At 38.6% G+C, this 21,143-nt stretch overlaps 1 protein-coding gene across 6 annotated transcripts in view; it reads right to left on the bottom strand.

Moving 5' to 3' along the window:
• The window catches only part of METTL8 (methyltransferase like 8), a 90,145-nt gene that overhangs the window by 4,954 nt on the left and 64,048 nt on the right, over window positions 1-21,143 (bottom strand). For 5 of the 6 annotated variants that reach the window (XM_040643998.1, XM_040643983.1, XM_008687109.2 and 2 more), the window contains 7 exons: window positions 20,655-21,022; window positions 18,489-18,538; window positions 14,114-14,177; window positions 12,055-12,194; window positions 7,685-7,791; window positions 7,498-7,563; window positions 6,306-6,794 (listed from right to left, as the gene is read on the bottom strand). In XM_040643998.1, the coding sequence (XP_040499932.1) occupies window positions 6,604-6,794; window positions 7,498-7,563; window positions 7,685-7,791; window positions 12,055-12,194; window positions 14,114-14,177; window positions 18,489-18,538; window positions 20,655-21,022 (986 nt within the window). In that variant the 3' untranslated portion in view covers window positions 6,306-6,603. Of the gene's footprint in view, window positions 1-6,305; window positions 6,795-7,497; window positions 7,564-7,684; window positions 7,792-12,054; window positions 12,195-14,113; window positions 14,178-18,488; window positions 18,539-20,654; window positions 21,023-21,143 lie in introns of those variants that run through there. The other variant, XR_005838511.1, reaches the window with a different exon arrangement.

Genomic DNA, 21,143 nt, shown 5'->3' with positions numbered 1-21,143 from the left:
AGTGAGGTAGCACAAGCCAAATTCCTTTGGTGTTGCAGGTCCTTCTAGACCCAGGCCAGCAAGTGGCAGTGTAACTGGAGCAGGGGCAAGCCCACCGCGTGGTGCGCAGCACACTGTATTGTAGGTAGAACCCACAAACAGGGAATTCATTATTCTTGAGTTTCCCTGTGCATATGATCAGCTTCTCCCAGCACTTGGAGGAGAGACAACCCTATTAAAATGCCTTCTAAAAAGTTAAAGCTAAGTGACTAAACCTTAAAACTTTGAGGAATGGGGCGGGGGGGGGGGGAACTATGAGAAAAACGTCGGCTTGCTTATCCAGGGAATGAGCAGAACTTAATTCTCATTCCAGCATGGGGCTGCTGGGCACCCAGCTCCTTCCACTCTGGGTAGAAAACAAATCCCCAAGTTGCTACTGAGCCAAACTTTAAAGGCTAGTCAGGAAATGAGCAGCACTCCCGAACGGGAAAGACTGGATCAGTGTTTTTTCTAAAGTAAACAAAAGATCTGCAAAAGTGTTTCCTTGCACTATTTGGCAAGAGAAAGAAGCACCTGGAGAGTGAGTTAGGATGAGAAACCATATAAGAAATGGGAGTAAAACAAGGATGGTTATAATGAAGCTTTGTCTCGCTAATCTCCAGAGCCCAAGTGTTCTATTAGGAAACAAAGCTGCAAATGAAGAGACAATCAGAAAGACTGGTTGATTAAGAATACATTCATGGAAAGGAAAAATAGAATAAATACTTTTTCTGGATCCTGAATTTCATCTTTCATTTGGATTTTTAAAAAACTTTAAAAATACCTTCTACAGAGTCAAAGTGGAATCTATACATTAAAATAAATGAGGGCTGTGGAGGAAGAAGTATGAGCAACGAGAAAAGCAATTATCCTTGGAGACAGAAATTTCCGTGCTTCAATGCAGCACGTGATGCAGGCAATTTCAGCCATTCTCTTTCAGGGGATTTTCAGTGCGCTTTCCAAATGCTGCTTGAGGGGACGCGGTCTCAGCTCACCTGAGGGACTGGGGCAGAACTAAAGGTGTATGGAGAACTATCAGATTCTTTACGCCAAACATTCTGTTCAGTAGGACAGCCTCCGGAGGAAGACAAGTCACCCTCAGGAGACAGGTAAGAGAAATGAGGCAGCAACCACATAGTGTTGCCTGTGTTAAATACATAGCATTAATCCCCCCCCCAAACCAATGCAAATGACTCAATGGCATCTTGTCGGTAATTTTATGAAGTCACACAGTTTTAGCTTTCTCCCAATGAAAAAAGGCTTAAAGACTTGAAGGGTGAGTGCCATTCCTCAATGGGTTTAAAACAACCAATAATCAATACAGAAAGATTAACTGAGAAAGAAAAATCATTTCTGCTTTTTCTGCAGTGAGCTAGGAAGTATCACATAAAGGAGCAATAGACTGAAAAAACTGCCAAAGAATTTGTATAAGCATAACAAAACTCATAGTTTCCCTAGACCAAACCCATCAGCCCAAGCAAGAGAAATGCTTGGGGGTGCTTGGGGGCTTTTTAGGAGGCGATCAATGGCTCACTTGATTTGGAAGGCAACATCCGATAGAAAAGCATCTATTTTCTGGGGCCCAGGCTCAGCTTAGTGCCTATCTGCTGGAGAAAATCAAAAGATAAAGACGCAAATCCCTGGGAAGCCAGGGACACAGCTAACTGGACGCTATTTGTGACTATTTGAAGTCCATGAGTTCCTCGAGTATTGATTTTTTTTTCTCCTTATGAAATGTTAACGTGTATTTTTATTCATTCACCTGCCTCTAGCTCTTCCTTACGAAAGGTTAAGTGGTTGTGAAACCCCATGCACTACAGAATCCAAAGCAGCTGTTTTAAACTCTTGAACAAGGAGTAGTGCCTCCTAGGTCCAGGGGCAGCTGAGGGTGGGCTCTCTTTGACCATCTGGAGGTCTGAATGTGCTCTGTCCAGCTCATGCCGGCGCGGCTGGCCGAGGTGGGGTCACTGTGCTGGAAGACACTTCAGGGGGTGCTCCAGGGGGCTGTGCTCTGAAGCCTCCTGGGCCTCTCCAGCAGGTGCACTTGCATTTTCAATTTGAGGCTGTTTTTCTTACCCTCTGCAGGCACTCATACACAGAGCTGTTATTACTGGTTACTGCATGCTGCTGATTCATACTCAGAAGGAAAAGTAATTTTGTCTTCAACACCTCTTCCCTGTCATGTAAGGCATATGTTAATGAAAGACAGATTTTGGCATCCATTCTCCTCTGTAGCTTTGAAGCTACAATATAAGATTCATTATAAATGAAGATGCAACTGTTATTTTACTTCTATTTATATTTATAACAACACCAAAGCCATCTTGCAGGTACCTTTGTGCCTCTCAAATCCCAAACCATATTCCAAGAAATGCTCAACATTTTATGCTTGAATTGGCATTAATGTGGCATTAATGTACATACAATGTTTTAAAATAAAGATGTTTTTACTCATATTTTATTACTGACAATCCTTGAATTCACATATTTTAGATTATACTAAAGCTGAATCCCTTGGAAGACATTTTAAGGGCTTTTTCAGACTGCTTTTTTTCTCCCCCTGTAAGTGAGGCGTGTGCAAGTGATGGGTTCTCAGGCTCTCTCCCTCGGAGGGGAGCCAAGTGGAAGCCTGAAGGGGGTGGGGAGGGAGCAGAAGTAAACATACGCAGAATGCTGAAAAGAACTGATTGAAAGCTTTGCTTTGTCATTCCCCTCGGTTCCTTTCCTTCTTTTCCTTCCTAGTTTGTAACTGTGGACCAGTGCAACGTACTTATTTCATAGAACCACTGGATCTAAAATGAGCTGTCACCTTGCAGATTGTCTCATCCAGACTCCTACCCATCGCTGTAAATTCTCCGCTTGATTCAGGGGCTCTTTTTCTTCTCCAGCAGCTTTCCCAGCAGCATGTAAGCTATAGATTAAAAGTGCGCTGAAAAGACTACAGGTTTTGGAATCAGACAGTTGTGGGTCCAAACTGTGGCTCTGCCATGGATTGGTGGTGACATCCTGGGCAAGTTACCCCAAATCTCAGAGCCCCAGTCTTATCTATTAAGTGGTCAGAACAGAAATGAATTCATAGGAGTTTGAAGATTACATGAAGTAATAATGTAATATATAAAAATATGGTATATAAAAGAATCAGCACTGGTTGCTAAATTAAGAGTAGCTAAGTGGTTCAAGAGGAACCAAGACCTATCTTTCTGATTGACTCAGGTAATACTTTTCCACTGCATCTTACTGTCTTTCTCACAAGGTCTCATAAAACCACTGAAAAAGTTTCTGTTGCTGGAATACTCTGTATGCTGCCTTGTAGATTGTAAATGTTGGTATTAATAACAATACTTCACATATATTCAGTGCTTTAGAATTTACAACACTTTCACAAGTGGGGGGTGGGGAATACCCACGCCAACTTGCCGTCTGCTGATGACTGATAGAGGCAGAAAGCAGGAGCAACAGAGGCTCTGAAAGAGGTCTATTAGTGATGCAAATGTGCAGTTATCTGCACTTGTGAGGAGCATAATAAACATTAAAACCAATTAGAAGTAACAAGGAGTGATATATTCAGGCTTCAGAACTTGGCTTTGAGGAATTGGAAAACCATAGGAATACAGCATAGGACTTTGGGGGCAAGAATTTAATTTACCTGAAGTTTAGCAGTCTAAATATGGGTGAGTTTTCACATACAAACTAGAGTACAGTAATTATTTAGACTCCAGAATGGTAGAAACCTCGATGTGTTCGTATTTTAGAGACAAAGCATATGGAACTGAATCAAGCAAAGCAAATAATTTCTCAGAAGTCAACATTAACTGGGTGTTCCAATACGATAAATGTGTCATACTGAATGCAAAACTTTTAGTAATAGAAACTGTTACCTTGACTTTCTTACAAACTTCTGAAACAGTTCTTCATGTGTGAGAGCTTTACATCTGGAAGGTGCTCAAAAGTGAATTTTTAGAAGTAGAGAAAAATGGAGGGTGCATTTTTAATATAGAATATTTCATTGTTCCTGTATCGTACGAAGAGGAAGGAACATCTTTTTCTGCTAGAAAGAAAATGGTTCTTTTGAAATTCAGCTCCCTCAGAAGATGAATTTTTAAATCTCAAACTCTGCCTAACTAACTGGTCCTAGCTTTATGTTCATAAGGAAAAAAATAGAATTTCATGCAGCTATCAAATATTTTAAACTAATACCCAAGCAGAAACATTTGCAATGCTTCATGATTTTTTAATATCTATAGGCAATATTCCAAATCAGGTCTTTCTCTCTTTTTTCCCCCTCTGCCAAAAATCTATATTTTGTCTAGCAGGAAACTTTAAGTAGGGGGCTGATTTCAGTGGGCTAAGCAAGAGAAAGACTGACCAGACAAGGAGAAGACACTGGTAGACATGGCCCTACGGAGCAGCCATGTGGCACAGGAGGTCTATGCAAGACAGAGCCCAAAAGAGCCCAGTTTGTGTCTCACAGTCCAAATTTGGTTGATGTATTTTTGAAGTTTCTAAAGGTTAACTACATGCTATACGTTATAGAAAGACACAAAGCTGAATTTTACTGTGCCAGTCAAAAGCCTGGCTTGAATCTGCTACTTGGGACTGAAAGAGAGAGAGTACAATTTACATGTGTGAGAATGCGAGAATGATTTTACCTTCTGTTGTTTTTAAAACCACCTTAGGCCATGATTTTTAAATTGAGACAGAAGAAGATCTGCTGGGGTTCCCATAGCAACATTAACTTACCTATCTGCCCTTGTTGTATGTAATAGTTTCACAACTAGTTTGGCTTTTAAATGTACACTTTAATTATGAAATACAACGGAGACAAGCGTCTCCGGCACATTTTAACTTCTGCATTTATCGACTGATGCCATGTTTAAACAGACACCTTGATATCGTACTTCTGAGGAATTGCTACCAAGGCAAGTGTATGCGAAAAACCTTTATGTGGTCTTCCTTGCTCTGATATCTGACCTCACTGCATTCCATTCCATATAGGATGCCTCAATCTCTCTAAATATATTTATAACATGCCATGGGTATGATAAAACAGAAACAAACAAACCTCAGATTGCTCCAGACTAGAGACTAGAACCCAATGTGCCCTCTATTCAAGGCTGTCTAGAAGCTGACTCCCCACCCCCATCTTTTCTCCATGATTCCTCATCAGGAATGGCCCAGACCAAACACACTTGTTTTATCCCCATCTTTGGAGAGCATACGTTCAAGGACTAACCTGATACCCACCACCCCCCAGAACCCTGATGCTTCCCCCTTCCTTCCCAGCAGCTAATCTTTCTCGCTCCTTGGAACCACTATTGCTGCTGCTACCACTACTATGTGACACGCTGTTTGTGACCTGGCAGCATCCCTCCTCTCTTTTTTTGACAACAGTGTCTTCATTTTCCTTTGAGGAACTTTCCTCCACTCCATAAATTCAGGTGGCACCATCAATGAAGCTGCCCTGCCCCAAACTGTCCAGAGATGAATCCATGACCCAAGTTGGACCAATCACATTCTTCCAGAAAACTGAATTTTAAGTGAATTCAAAAAGGAAAAATAGTGGCAACTGAATTTTTCCAATGGTGGTCCTTTAAGAGATTATCCATTTCTTCTAGATCTCTGTGGCTCATAACAAAGTCCGCTAGCTGATAAGTTCCCTATTTGAGTACCTGTTTATATATTATCTGAGATCATGATTTAGAGGCTTGGGATGTACACGTTTTGCTTTGCCAGCCAGATCCTATCTATGCTTTCTGAAGACAGGACTGGATCTGTATTTATTAGTCCATGTAATTTAGCATAATGTACTCAATATATGTTGTATAACAAATGAAAAACCAATCTTAGAAACTCCATTTTTACAAAGTGCAATTTGCAAGCCAACTTATATCCTTTTTGGGCAAGGTGGTAAATAAATTTTCAATTGCTACAATTTAAGAATTTTTTTGGGTATAACAGTTGTCCAAAGAGAGCTTACAACAACTTGTACACCTAAGAGCCTGAAAATAATGCTAGCATGGGTCATACTTCCCCAATTTTAGGAAAGGAAAGAGAAACTAAAATTCTATTTCAGACATTAGTCTCTGAATTAAAAAAAAAAAAAGTTTTGGCAAAAACAGACAACAACAAACCAAAAATTCACCTAGTCTTGTGACTTGCCAGGGAAACAAGGAGTGCTGCCTCTCTGCTAATCAGATAAGAGAGGAAGAGAGTTTAACTGTGTCAGACTAATGCATAAACAAAATTTTTTTTTTTTGCACTTCTAAAAAATGGCAGGGCATGGTTTCTCAGAATCATCTGACTGATATCAGTAATTTAATCAAATGCTTATAAAATTCACAGAACAAATAAAATGGTTAGACATAATAAACCCAAACAAGCTTGAGCATATTAAGTTTTGAAAACACAGAATATGGTACACTCTTCCAAATCATTTACGAGTGCTTAAACAAAAGAGCTCACCCATGATAAACAGCAGGATATACAAATTCTCTTTCCTTCTGATGGTCCTTTCAAAAATGAAAGATCTATATAAGTCTTTGTACAGTGTTATCTTCTGGTTTGTACCTTAACATGGTACATACTTCAGCCATGAGAAAGGAGTGAAAATACCAATTTGGAGGTTTTTTGAGTCAAGTGTAATGGTTTCTGGAATTTGCCTTGAACCCACACTCGGTGCATTTTTACTTGTTTTTTCCTATTCACTTGTAAGCGACGATCAACCAGATTTTGCTTCTCGTCTAACCCAGCCTTGCAGAACATATTGTGGACTTCCCCTGCGAGACAAAAATGGCAATCAAATGTATATGTGACTGGGGCATGGTGGTGGGGGAGAGCGGGCAGTCAGGAACAATGGAATATTAATGGAATAACTGACCATCTAAATTTCATTTATACCAAGAAACTCCCTAGTACAAATTGGTTAAGGAAACCTGTGAAATCAAGTGGATTTCTTCTACTTCACAGAAATATACCAAGTATAAACAGCTTAACATAGCAGGCATAAACAGATATACAATACTACTGGTTGCAGATTTCAATATTTTGAAAGGTGGCCTCTGTTCTGAGTTTTTGTTGGTTTGCAGAGACCCCAAATAGCATATTATAAAAGTATTAACATAAGTCTGGAGAAAATCCTTGAATGTACAATTCATTTTAAATGCTGCTTTTTTTTTTTAAATGAAAAGTCACAAAAGATTAGTAATTTTCTATGGACTCTTAAAATCAAGTTCCCTCCGTTCACTGTGACATGCATTTTTTTCATATCTGGGCTAACAGTATTTGCAAAATGGAACAGACTACACCTTCATTTGGGCATAAGGATGAAACAAGTGATTCTTTAAAGCAGTTTCAACGGGAAAAAGATTAAAAGACAAAAAGGTCATTTTCAAGCTTTCACACAGAACAGTTACACTGTGGTTACAGAGTAACCAAAGAGAGTTTTTACAGCTAATTGTTTTCCCTTAGAGATAAGTGTACCTTTTGTAAAGAAATATGCTCTGGTACCATCTCCTCGAACATAAAAATTTTCAGATAAGCAATGCCCTAAAAAACATAATCGTGATCAGAGAAACTTAGTATTCCTTAAAACAAAACAAAAACTTGACACAAAATATAAACAAGGTGTTCTTTAAAACACAGGGAAAGAATTCCAAACTGAATATACCCTTTTTAAAACGAAGCTGAGTCTTATCATATCTTCCATAGTCCCGAAATAATAGCATTCCTCCGGGTTTCAGTAAGTTGGACAGTCGGTTTACAACGCCTTGCATCCTTTGAAAACAAAGCACGATACTGTCTGCAGAAATCTTGTTTTACATGCACATTTAACCTTCTTAAAGATAAAATAAGGAAAGCTCTATGGGGCCAAAAAAATCTCACCAAAAACAGAAAGACAACAAAACCAAAAATATTTTGTACAGAAAGGAAAAAGGATACCAAAACTTGCTAAAGGATCAGATTCAAAAGACCTGGAGTATTAAGTAATCACCCAAATGCCCAGAGTGGTGACTTCTCAGAGCTGGATATATATGCCAAAGCTGCACTGCAGAACTACATAGATGGTTCCTGGTGTTTCTATCAAGTTAGGGTAGTTTCAAGGCAGATAAACACTGAAGTCGCTTCATCTTCCTTGCAGGATAAAAAATACGGTGGAGCCATCCCAAATTGCACATATCTAAACAGAGATCACGTTTCCTCCAAAACTAGCTCTTTCTCCTTTATTTAGTTCAAAGGTACCATCATTCACTGAAGTGTTACATCTCAGAGATATCTTTAACCCCTTTTCTTTTCCTCCTCTTTCACTACCCTCTCCACAACCATTTGGTCATCCAATTCTAGGTTTTCTTTTTTATTTTTATTTATTTATTTTTTTTAAGATTTTATTTATTTATGTGACAGAGAGACAGCCAGCGAGAGAGGGAACATAAGCAGGGGGAGTGGGAGAGGAAGAAGCAGGCTCATAGCGGAGGAGCCTGATGCGGGGCTCGATCCCACAACGCTGGGATCACGCCCTGAGCTGAAGGCAGACGCTTAACCGCTGTGCCACCCAGGCGCCCCTAGGTTTTCTTTTTTAAATTGACGCTTTGTCTCCTTTTTGTTTCCCTTTGGTAGTCTTTTAGCACCAATTACTACCTCCTTAGGCCTGGAAACAGAATACTTCCTAACATCCTTTATTATTCCCCCCATTAATTCTCCTTGCCTATCAGGGAGGATTTATTCTGCTTAAAATGATGGTTTTGTCAAATCTTCCCTTTGCTCAAAAATGTTCATGATTTTAATCCATAGGATAAAATCTCAGTTTCTTAGTTGGGCCCTTAAGATCTCCTACAACTGGCCTCAATCTCTCCAACATCTTTCCCACCAAGTCCTGATGTGAAGCATCAACTCTGACCAAACTGTTACATGCTTGGCTCTGAAGCAGTCCATGCCTTTGTTCACGTGGTTTCCCCTCAAAGAATTCTCTCCTTCTTACTTTCTGCCTATTTAAATTCTATTCACACTCCAAGCCCCAGCTCAATACTGGGAAGCCTTTACTTTCTTTTATTATTTATTCTTTTCATCTGGCTCCCAATCAAATATGACCCCTTGTGACTGCTCTTGACTTAATGTTTTTGGTTAAATGTTCATGGTCTTATGTGTGATTATGGGTCAGAGATGGCAAAGATTTCAGATCTCATATCAATGCCGAGTGACTGACTCTGGCTGCCTACAGAGCTCACTGGGAATGACAATCAGGGTACAAAATCAGTTATGAATGTCTGCCCTGAGCAGAGAATGGTAAATGGCAGCCCGGGTGCTGAGTCCCTGCCATCTCTGCCTTATCCACACTACTTAAAGCTTCTAGATTTTTCTTATTTTAAAAATGAGGAGTTTGCATCAGATAATCTGTAAATTCCTTCCAATTAAAACACTGTTCAGTGTAATAAAGGAGTGAAAAGCCAGATTTATGTCAGGTTATGAAGGAAGTAGATAGTGAGAAAATGAAAGTAACTATGAAAACAAGATACAAATATAACAGAAAGAGGTGGCATAATTAGATGAAATGCTCTTTTAAAAAACTGGAACATAAGTACATGAAAGGGAAAAAAGAAAAGTATTTTTCCTTGTTTGTTATTGGTTATTTTCGCACTGTGTTTATGGCCTTAGGCTTTGGCAATTAAAGAAAACCATATCTAAACCTTAAAATATTCACTTTCAGGATAAATGCCTTACGTACAGAGAAAAATATCTTTCTGCAATTACTACTAAAACAAGTATGAAACATAAATGCAGAAAAACAAAGAGCCAAATATTTCAAAATGCAGCCATCTCCCTCTGCAAATCCTTTCTTCCCAACTATCCTTTAACATCTGGGGTTGTGGGTGAAGGCAAAGGTGGGGGAGCTGCTTTTCTTCATCAGCCCATCTTGCTTGCCTCAGTGCCAAGTTCCAGAGCCAGTTCCTGAGGACTGCAGGTGGGTGTGGGCTGGGGAAGATGGACAAGACAAGAATGGGAGAGGGCCCCTTTTCTTTCTCTATCTGCCTTGGGCCAACTCTGCTATCCTCATCTACCTCTAGATGGAGGGCGAGGAAAAGGAAAAGAAGAGATTAAAAAAAGGAGTATTTATTGATTGCCTACTCGATGCTTGGATCTGTGGTAAGCATATTGTACTTTCTTTTATTTCGGTGATAAGGACAATTAGCTCTTCTTTTGTAGGCTCTTGGGGTTTACTCCCCTTTAAGCTGGGACCCCCAGACTCAAGGTCTAGCAGAACTGCTTGCCATTCATTTGTGCATGGGTTTTCCAAGCTGGCAAGAAGCCACTTTTCTAAAACTTTCATAGGGCTGAATATACCACCACAGTCCCAAATGACCCTAAAGATACTGTCTTTCCACTTACTATTGCCCTCCTTCTACTCATTCACCTTACTTTTAGATCACTTCCATATAGGTAAGAAAGTGGCTAGGGACATGATACATCTGAATTTATTTTATAATAAATAAATAGAATGAACATACTATAGGATAACAGTAATCTTTCCATGACATCTGCTTCCCCTTCTTCTTAACATTCAGTGCAAATCATGAGAAAATACATTATCTAAACTAATTTCAAGTAGTGTTTTTGTGGTCTTTTTGGAATTTAAACATTTCCTGTTATAGGTGTCAGATAGAAAATCTTGTTCTCTATCCACCTACTCCATCCTTTTAACTATTCATTCTTTTAACTATGAAACACAATACATAGATGACGTCTCTCTACCAGTACCTGAATGATGCCTATATTCTAAACAGATTAGCAGAAAGACATAGATTATAGAAACTGGGCGGAAAAAGTAGCTTCATGGAATGTGATATATCTCACCAGGTGCAAAAATATGTTTCATTCAGATTTAATTTGTCTTTCAACAAGCAATCAAAGTGCTCATCTCTAAATGAGAAGTAAAAGGACTGTAAAGGGTCCTAGTGAGTTTGTAATTGCAAAGGAAAAAGCACATGTTAACTCAGTTTCTTTGGGAAAGGGTCACATTCATCAAAGACTGGTTGATGTCAAATCTGTATCTACCAGCAGAGGAACTTTCCTGGGGCTGAATCTACTACCACAGCAGAAAACCCAATTTTAAGAAAACTTACAAATGCACAACCCTTGATACCACATGTGTGCCTTAATACATGAGGTGGCAGAATTTTAAGAGAAGTGATCATTTTAACAGCTGGTAATATCTCTTTCTGCTTCCTCTCTGGACAAAAGCTATGTTGATTGTTTCAAAATATTGTGTGAACAAAAAATTTAAGTCATAAATATTTAAATGATGGCACTAGCCAATCTTTTTTTTTTAAAGATTTTATTTATTTACTTGACAGAGATGGACAGCCAGTGAGAGAGGGAACACAAGCAGGGGGAGTGGGAGAGGAAGAAGCAGGCTCCCAGCGGAGGAGCCTGATGTGGGGCTCGATCCCAGAACGCCGGGATCATGCCCTGAGCCGAAGGCAGACGCCCAACAACTGCGCCACCCAGGCGCCCCAGCACTAGCCAATCTTAGACTACAAAGGTCCAAGGTTAATCTGGCAAATCTTGAGTACCCCTAATTCCCTGGAAGACTTCTTTAAAACAAATTTTTTAAAGCCCGCTGACAGACCGATGTGAAACCAAACAGATTCACAGCCCACCTCTTCACGAACATTCAGTAAGATGCTAAATCAAAGATGTTTGTTTCTGATCACCAAGTACAATTTCCCTCTTGGGAGTCTATTAGGCTGTTCTGAATTTGTAATTTCCTTGAAGCACTGTCACTTTTAATAGGTATGTGTCTTGCTGGAATATGCTCACTTCACTCTGACAGTGATAGAAAGCTCACTAATGAAGCAGTTTGACCAGTTTCTTTCTCAAAGTCTGAAGAAAGGAAAAACTGCATTTAAAAGGCTGCATGTTCTACACAGTGTAGTTCACTAAATAATAAATTCAAAAATTGTCACTTTTTTTTTGATAATTCTGAAAACGACGGACTGATAAAGGGGCTTTACACGTTTGCTTTGCCCTTTTGTCTTCGGTTACCTGTCAGGATGAATGGAAGAGAGCACAAAGACAAGGAGAATGACGTCCAGGATCCCATCTGGAAAAGGGTAGGGTAAGCCCTCATCACAGACGTCATGAACAAAGGCACAACACTGGGCTGCTCTGTAGGACGAGTGCAACTATCATGATAAAGGAATAAAAAGGAAAAAAAGCCATTAGCAGACTTTAGCATTTTTCTTAAAATAAAAAGGTCAAACTTAATATTTCTCCCTAGTGCCTTTCTGCTGTAAATCTGAATGCACTATATTTCAGATTCAGTATTCTGTTAGTTTATTTCAAGCTGCCATAAAAAACTAAGTCTTGCGCTTGGACTCGATAACAAATATTCTTCACAGTCCCTCTTTAGTTAAAAAGAGGAGTAGGCAGGCCTTTGAGTCAGTAGGCAGCGCTGTTGGAAGCCTACCCAATGCTATTTCAGAGGCACTGAAATGGTCCTCAGCTCTCTCTCCTACTGCTTGCTCCATGCCTCCTTTGACATAAAATACAAATATCCTCTACTACACAATCAAAAATTAGATAATGGTAATGACTGCACAACTCTGTAAATATACTAAAGTCACTGAATTGTATATTTAAAAATGGTGAATTCCATGGTATGTGAACTGTATCTCAACAAAGCTGTTATTTAAAAAAATTAGAGTATACACACACACACACACACACACACACACACACACACACCTGCCTACAATACACCAGAAGGATATACACCAAAATACTAACCTCGATTCACCACAGGACTCTCAGAAGTGTGATTATAGGTGAATTTTATCTTCCTGTTTAGGCTTTTCAGTATTTTAGAAAATGTCTACCACAAATAACTATTACTCTTAATATCAGAAATTCAGTTCCATGTACTGGCTACACATTGCTGTTAGGAGACTTTCCATTCCTTTTCCATCTCTAAAAATACTTTTTGCTAAGGTAATGCTTACTAGCTTTTGGGATTGGTGAAACAAGTCCAGGCTCCCCACTGCTTTCCCAATAGTCTAGGACAGTTTACATTTGTATCATATGTCTTCTCAAATTTTTTTAACTTTAAAATTTTTAATTTAATGAGTGCCTCCTATGTGTCAGACTGTGTGTAGGGCTCTAGGGACATAAATATGAATAAGATTACCTTGTAGGGGGCACTTAGGTGGCTCAGTCGGTTAAGTGTCTGACTCTTGGTTTCAGTTCAGGTCATGATCTCAGGACCCTCAGATCAAGCCCCATCCTGAGATCAAGCCCTGGGTTGGGTTCCACACTGGGTGTGGAGCCTGCTTAAGATTCTCTCTCCTGGGGCGCCTGGGTGGCGCAGTCGTTAAGCGTCTGCCTTCGGCTCAGGGCGTGATCCCGGCGTTATGGGATCGAGCCCCGCGTCAGGCTCCTCCGCTGGGAGCCTGCTTCTTCCTCTCCCACTCCCCCTGCTTGTGTTCCCTCTCTCACTGGCTGTCCCTCTCTCTGTCAAATAAATAAATAAAATCTTAAAAAAAAAAAAAAAAAGATTCTCTCTCCTGGGGAGACTGGGAGTTGGTTGAGTGTCTGACTCTTAGTTTCAGCTCAGATCATGATCTCAGGGTTGTGAGATTGAGCCCTGCACTTGGCTTCACACTCAGGGGGAAGTCTGCTTGAGATTCTCTCCCTCTCCCTCTGCCCCTCCTCCAGCTCATGCGCAGGCTCTCTCTCTAAAATAAATAAATCTTTAAAAAAAAAGATTCTCCCTCTCTCTCTTTCCCTCCACCCTTAAAAAAAAAAAGATTCTTTCTCCCTCTCTCTCTCTTTCCCTCCCCCCTTAAAAAAAAAAAAAAGATCACCTTGTAGGAGCTATTGACCTTTCTAGATGTACCAGTGCCTTCAACTTTATCTTAAATTCAAAACAACTTCTATCATTTTAGGGTGTATCTTAGGCATCAGCTGATGATATGATTCCCAGAAATAGGAAAAGCTCAGTTAAGAATGGGCACAGATAACATGTGAAACATTTCAAAATTATCACATCAGCAGCAAATAAATTAGATCCTTACCTGGCTCTCTTTAAAGAAAATATGAGACATACCTTTACGAGCTCCACAGCTCCAGAAGCAAAATCACAACAGTAAAGAAAGGACTCTGGAGCATTCCTAGGAAAATGGAAGCAATACTTAAATCTAGAGTTCAGCTATGCTCAGGTTACAGAAGAAAGGAAACTGTAGGCTTGAACTTGTTAAAAAAAGTATTTCTTTAATAGAATTTTGGATGATACCTGGCTTGTTATTTCTTCTCTTTAGATGTTGTTCGTTCTCTATAATGGTGTATGGGTGCCTTCATGTTGCTTCTAAAACAGTACTGTCTCAAATACTTACCATTAATTACAGGGTAACTTTCAAATTCCTGTCCTGGTTTTGAAATTCTCCATTATGTGAGCCTACCTGCCCTTACTCTCACATGGGAAACCTCCAAAGCCATCCATCATCATTGCTCCATCTTCCTCCTGATCCCCTCACCTCACCACACTCTTTCCAGGAAGGCCTGTAGCTCCTCATAGCTTAATCAAGTTCTACCCTTGTGCAAGAACTCTCAGACCCCTGTGTCCTTGGTGCTTCAGTCCCCTTTCTATGTATACAACTCATTTGGTTCTTGGGCCTCTCAAAGAGGCTCTGATGTCCCTAATGGAATAGAAATATATACATATATATATTAAGAGCATGTAAATACAACTTCTAAAAAAGAATAAAACACTAATATATTAATTCTTTTCAAAGTATGGTCATTTATTAAGCTTCATGTATGTACCAAGCATTAGAATACAAGGTAGCAAATGAAATTGTCTAATAAAATAGTAAGAGCATAGATTTTGGAGCCAAATAGACCTGTGTTTAAATCCTGAATTTACCATTTATTAACTCTGTGAATTTGACTTAACTTCTCTAAGACTCAGTTATTTATAAGTAAAATAACTGAGTTACTGTCATTTTTTGGCAGGGGACGTTTATCCATATGAAAGTCTTGAGTAGTTTTAATTGGCCTCCACTGAACTTAGACAAGTTCTATTTGGCCTTTACCTGAAATTCAGTTACAATGTCTGGACCATGGTTACTCACGGGCACACACATACTTTGAATTTTGTGGGCCAATACCCTTCCTTATTATCCCTCGTATGCTGGTATCAAATAATTCTTGCATCATGTTACTTAATACCATGTCTGAATCATAGAAAGGAATTGGTATATCATTAAACAATAATTATAACTATGGTCCTTGCTCTTGTGGGTTTTATAGCCTGAGGACAGGATTGGTTTTATATAGCTTCTATAACGTTGTGGATAGGGCAGAATTCCTAAGGGATAAGTCTTAAGAATCCTGAAGGAGGGGAATAGCATTGCTGAGTGGGGAGAAGGGTAAATAGTATAAGGGCTTAGAGATAGAAGTCCTATGTCAGGGATGAGAAGCAGAGTTGATCCCGACAGCTAAAACCAGTATGTAGCAGAATATGCAAGTGGGCCTTAAAACACATAATTAGAACTTCTAATTTAGTTCAGGAGACTTTTCAAGCAAGGAGGACTACTAAGTAAATATGAAATAAAGCACAAATATGTATTCCACAAATAAAATCTCACCCAGGCTCATATTATACTCTTAAATGCTACCCATTGATGGATACTACATTCATGTATAACACATTCATTCTGTGGCATTGGGGATTTACATTCTATTTAAGATCAGTTAAAATATGATGAATAGGATTTGGTTATGACTTGCACTGCTTGCCATTTTCATCTGTCTTATATAAAAAAACAGTGCCTTACTACAGCTGAAACCCCTACCGTTTCCTAAAAAATCCATATATTTGTGACCCCCTAACTTGCTGGGTGGTCACATGTGTTCAAAATTTTCTCAGGAAGCACTCAGATGCATATAGCCCTATGTGATAGGATGGCTAAGGGCAAGGGTGGAACCAAACTGCCTGTGGTTTGAATCCTGGCTCTACCACTCAGTTCAGGATCTTGGAATAGTTACTTAATTTCTCTGTAACTCCGTTTCCTCATCTATAAAGCAGAGATAAATATGGCATCTAAGGTCATTGTGAGGATTGAAGGGATTCATATAAGTTTCCAGAAAGATGCCTAACTCAGAGTAAGCGCCTAATAAATGTTAGTCATTATAATTGTTGTTGCTATTGCCATTATTATTATTATTATTATTATTACCACCATATTATTATTATAGGAAGATCTGCCTCTGCTGTCTAGGAACTTAAAAACTTAAGAACTTATCACAGTTCTATAAAAACTTCCATATAACCCAAAATGCTTCTCTGGACACTAGCACATCTAGCTGATTATAAAAGGTATGCAGTCAACCTTTGGGCAGTGGTTACTAAACACCCACAAGATATAGAATAGTCTAGTAGCTAAAGGAAAGCATGTGCCATCTGCCATGTGTCCTACCAGGATGGCAGCATGACCTCTGAGACTGAATTCCCACTGCAACAGCAGCCTAAGTTGAAGTCTTGTGACCACTCAATGACTTTCCAGAGCTTTTCTGTAAAATCAGCTGACTGCCTTGGCCCTTCTCCCAGCAAGCAGGTGTAAATATCACTACTACCACCACACCATTAAGCACTCTCTTGGCAGGGGGTTTAAGCATTAAATGATCCTTGGAGAATGATATGACCTCTCAATTCCAGAGGTCTAATTATGGTAAAATATTCAGAAAATGTAAAACATTAATCCTATACTCTCCAAAAGTAATAAAATATAATTTCTTAGGTGGGGAAAAAAGTCTAATTCTCCCTTTGGAAGGCTAATAATCACTGGTTGCCTTTAGAGATGAATTAATTATCTTAGGTTATCAAGCTACAATGATTAAAACAACAACAACAACAACACAGAGCCAAGAAGTGTCAGGAGTGAAGAAGTAAGTGCTCGCAACTATTCACTGGACAGAGAAGTAAAGAGGGAAAAATAGAACTAACAAGTGGGAATTCAGAGACATTAGCCAATATATGTTGAGCTCTATCTGTATTACACTGTTAGGCTACATGGAAAATCAGATTAGGGTAAAATATGCTTTCTACTTCAAGGAATATAAGCAGTGGTTGGAGAGACAAGACTTAAAGAAATGATATGCTAAATAATACCTTGCGATGAGTCATAAAGTAACACACTATCAATTGCCAAAGTAGTAAATTTATGTATACTGTAAGTTCAGAAATTACAGGGGTAAAGGAAACTGGGTGTGTGGTATAAAAGAGTAGGAAATACTGGCCCAGAAATGGGGAAGAGGGAATACAAAGAAAATAAATACAAAAAGAGAAAGGCCATTCAGAACTGCAAATTTGCCACCATCACTTCTGTCTGGCCACTTCAACTGGTAATCTAATGGTATTAGGAAATTACTATTTATTATGTTAGGTTTAGAATAGTAATGAAGAATGTACTGATTTTTTCTTTGGAGCTACATCATAAGTATTTAAAAATAAAGTGTCATGATGTTGGCATTGTGTTAACTGTTAAACTGAGGTGGTGGTATATGAGAATTCACTGTATTACTCTTTACCTTTCTAAATGCTTTTACATTTTCACAAGGAGAAGCTAAAAAAAAATAGCATCATTAAAATGTAAAATACACATAGAGAAAAGACTGAAAGGAATTAAAACAAAATGCTGACAGCAGCTATGTTAGGATGATGGGGATGATGGGTGATTCCCACCCTCCTTTCCTCTAATGGAAATGTTCTGCAATGTGCTCATGTCAATTTTATAATAGAAAAATAATGTGAAAGCTATTGTGTAAACTTGAAAAAAACAAACAAACAAACAAAGACCAGCCATAGGTAAAAGGTGCTAGAAAAAGCTTTGTGAGGAGTGTCGTCTTCATCATGGAAATACCACAACATATACGTGAAGCAGTGAACAGGAGAACACCTCTGTCCCTATCATCTATGTCTGCTTTTTTGTCTTAGGGTTAGTTGCTGTCACCTCTAAACAATTTCAAGTGTAGACATAATCATTTGACAAAGGGAGGTCTTATACTGGGTGTGGCCCCAGAAGTGATGACAAAATAAAATGAGGGTTAAAGTATAAGCTTTAAATTCAATTTTCTGTGTAAAATGGCACCACCATACCTGGAGGAGCAAATAGATCTCTGAAGTTTAGCAATTCACAGCTTAGTGGAAGAGTCAAATCTCTTGCTCTTTTCTTATTCTCTCATCCACACACACACAAGCTTAAAAAATTACTTCAACCCATGGCTGTGAAACACTCTTTTCAGAGTAATTCCTAATTCACATAAAATTAGACACTAAGACTAAGACAATTCTTTTGAAATTTGTTTAAGTCATTGTTTATATGTGAACAAGAATACTACTGGCATATACATGACATTTTTCCAGAATTTCTCAGCGCCCCCTATATATGTAAAACTTTGCAAGAGAAAACTTTAAAACTCACTGTAACGTGTTCAAAATTGGAAAAACACTATTTCCAGCTCCACAGCCAACCTAAGAAATCAAAAGAATAAACAAATATCATGAAAACCAGGTTAAATTTTCCTCACCAACGTTAGATTGTTTTATTTTCAAAAACTAGGAAAAAATGTACTTGGATCTCTATATGTCGGATGGTTTCCTTCCTTCCTTCCTTCCTTCCTTCCTTCCTTCCTTCCTTCCTTCCTCCCTCCCTCCCTCCCTCCCTCCCAACCTCTCTCCCTCTCTCTCTTTCTCTCTTTCTTTAAATATTTTATTTATTTGACAGAGAAAGAGAGCACAAGCAGGGAGAGCAGGAGAGGGAGAAGCAGGCTTGACGCTGAGCAGGGAGCCCAATGCAGGGCTCGATCCCAGAACCCTGGGATCATGACCTGAGCCGAAACAAACGCTTAACCAACTGAGCCACCCAGGTGCCCCATAGGTGTTCGAAGGTTTTCTAAATTTTCTAAATTCAAAAGCATGGGTGGCTCACGGGGCACCTGGGTGGCTCAGTCATTAAGCCTCTGCCTTTGGCTCAGGGTGTGATCCCGGCCTTCTGGGATGGAGCCCCACATCAGGCTCCTACGCTGGGAACCTGCTTCTTCCTCTCCCACTCCCCCTGCTTGTGTTCCCTCTCTCGCTGGCTATCTTTCTCTCTGTCAAATAAATAAATAAAATCTTAAAAAAAAAATAAAATAAAAATAAACTCAAAAGCAATGGAGTAAGTCACAAGAATAATACTGACAAATTTAAAATTTTTACACAACAAAACTCAAACCAAATTAAATGGTGACCAACACACTGTAAAAAAAATTGGTAATAAATACAGTAGAATGGTAGAGTTTGTTTAAGAAATTAAAGATAAGTAAGCAAAGAAAATAAATAGAATACAAAAGAAGTGCAAATAGCTCTTAAACATTTGAAGAACTATGTGACGTAGTTAACAATCAAGAAATGCAAATCAAAACAAGGTACAATTTTCATTTGTCAAGGAGGAAAGCACTTAAAATAAGAATTTTTAAAAAATATTTTATTTACTTATTTATTTGAGAGAGAGGGAGAGAGCAAGAGTAGGGGTGAAGGGCAGAGGGAAAGGGAGAAGCAGACTCCCTGCTGAGCAGGGAGCCCAACACGGGACTCAATCCCAGAACCCTGGGATCATGACCTGAGCTGAAGGCAGACGTTTAACCAAATGAGCCACCCAGGCACCCCTAAAATAAGAATATTCTAACCCATGAGGGTATGATGAAACAGACATACAATGCCATGAATTGGTATTAATACAACTTCTTAGAAAGTGATTTGGAGAAAGAAAATATATTTAAGGGCATTAAAATTTTAAAATAAATTATGAGCCAGTAAATCTAACCCAAGATAATAAAAGGAAATACAGAAAAGTCTATACCCAAAGATATTTTCTGTAGAAAACGTGAAAACAATTTAAATGCCTAGTATTGTAAAAACAGATAAGCAGATTAAAGTACTTTCCACAGAAAAACATTTTGCAGCATGAAAATATTTATAGAGAATTTTTAAGTTAGAAAAATCTGCTTTGGTTGCTTATGTTATAATGTTAAATAGAAACAAAGCAAAACTCCAAAATACAGGTACAGTATAGCTCAACTGCATAAAATAGTATAAACAAAAGGAGAAAAGTCAGTAAAATGTTAAGCGTGGTTAACTCCCTTGTATGTGGGATGGTAAATAATTTTCTCTTATCTACTCTTTAGCAAACTCTCTAATCAATATATACTACCTTTATAACCAGAAGGAAGAGATTTATTTTTAAAAATAGAAAGTCAAGGTCTATACTGGATTACAGGTAATTATACATCTCACTTATTTCTATTTCACTTAAAAAGGGTTAATAACAGAAAGAGATAGCAATTAAGACCAAAACTTTATTGGTATTTAAAACTGCCTTCAAGTTAAAAATGAAAACAAATGAAAAAAAAATTAAAATCCAAACTTAGAACCTGATGATAGACATGAGTCCCTTAAATATTTTTAATGCACAGAAGTATACTGAACACTTATTTAGTTAGATTTGATCATTTTCCCCCCAAAAAATATGGATTATTAATAAAGACATATAGAATGTACATTTCAAAGTTATTTGCCACCTCCCATCTTTGCCCCGGCTGGACAGTACCTCTAGGATTCTGAAAGTGGCGTTGCTACCGGGAAACAATTCTGTCTTCAGAGGTCCTTTTCTGTGTTCTTTAGAGTCTAGGTTGGAAAAATGCAATCCTGCTTTGCTTTGACTATCTGAGGAACCACACCTTTCCTCATGATTTTTTTCTTGAGGCATGGTAGGGCGGTGCACTCTTGAGAAACCATCTGCAGCACTAGTTTTTGCATGATCCCAGGATAATTCTCGCAACTTCTGTTCAGTTTTCTGATCAACTGGAATAATTTCGGGAAATTCCCTCAACAGCCAGTTACGATCCTTGAAAAACTTATTCTTATGAATCTTATAAAATGTGTCCCAATATTTACTAGCTTCATCCTCATACTTAACTAAAATAAAGAGGGAAAAAAAAGATTTATTTTACTATGAATTATGTTTACTATTAGTTACTATTTTAATAACTATATTTGATACTGTTAAATATATTACAGACATTATCATTTATAACAA

Source organism: Ursus maritimus, unplaced genomic scaffold (assembly GCF_017311325.1).
Source record: "Ursus maritimus isolate PB19 unplaced genomic scaffold, ASM1731132v1 scaffold_1, whole genome shotgun sequence".
Lineage (NCBI taxonomy): Eukaryota > Metazoa > Chordata > Mammalia > Carnivora > Ursidae > Ursus > Ursus maritimus.
Note: the sequence above shows the minus strand (reverse complement) of the source record. Positions and strands in the feature narration are given on the sequence as shown.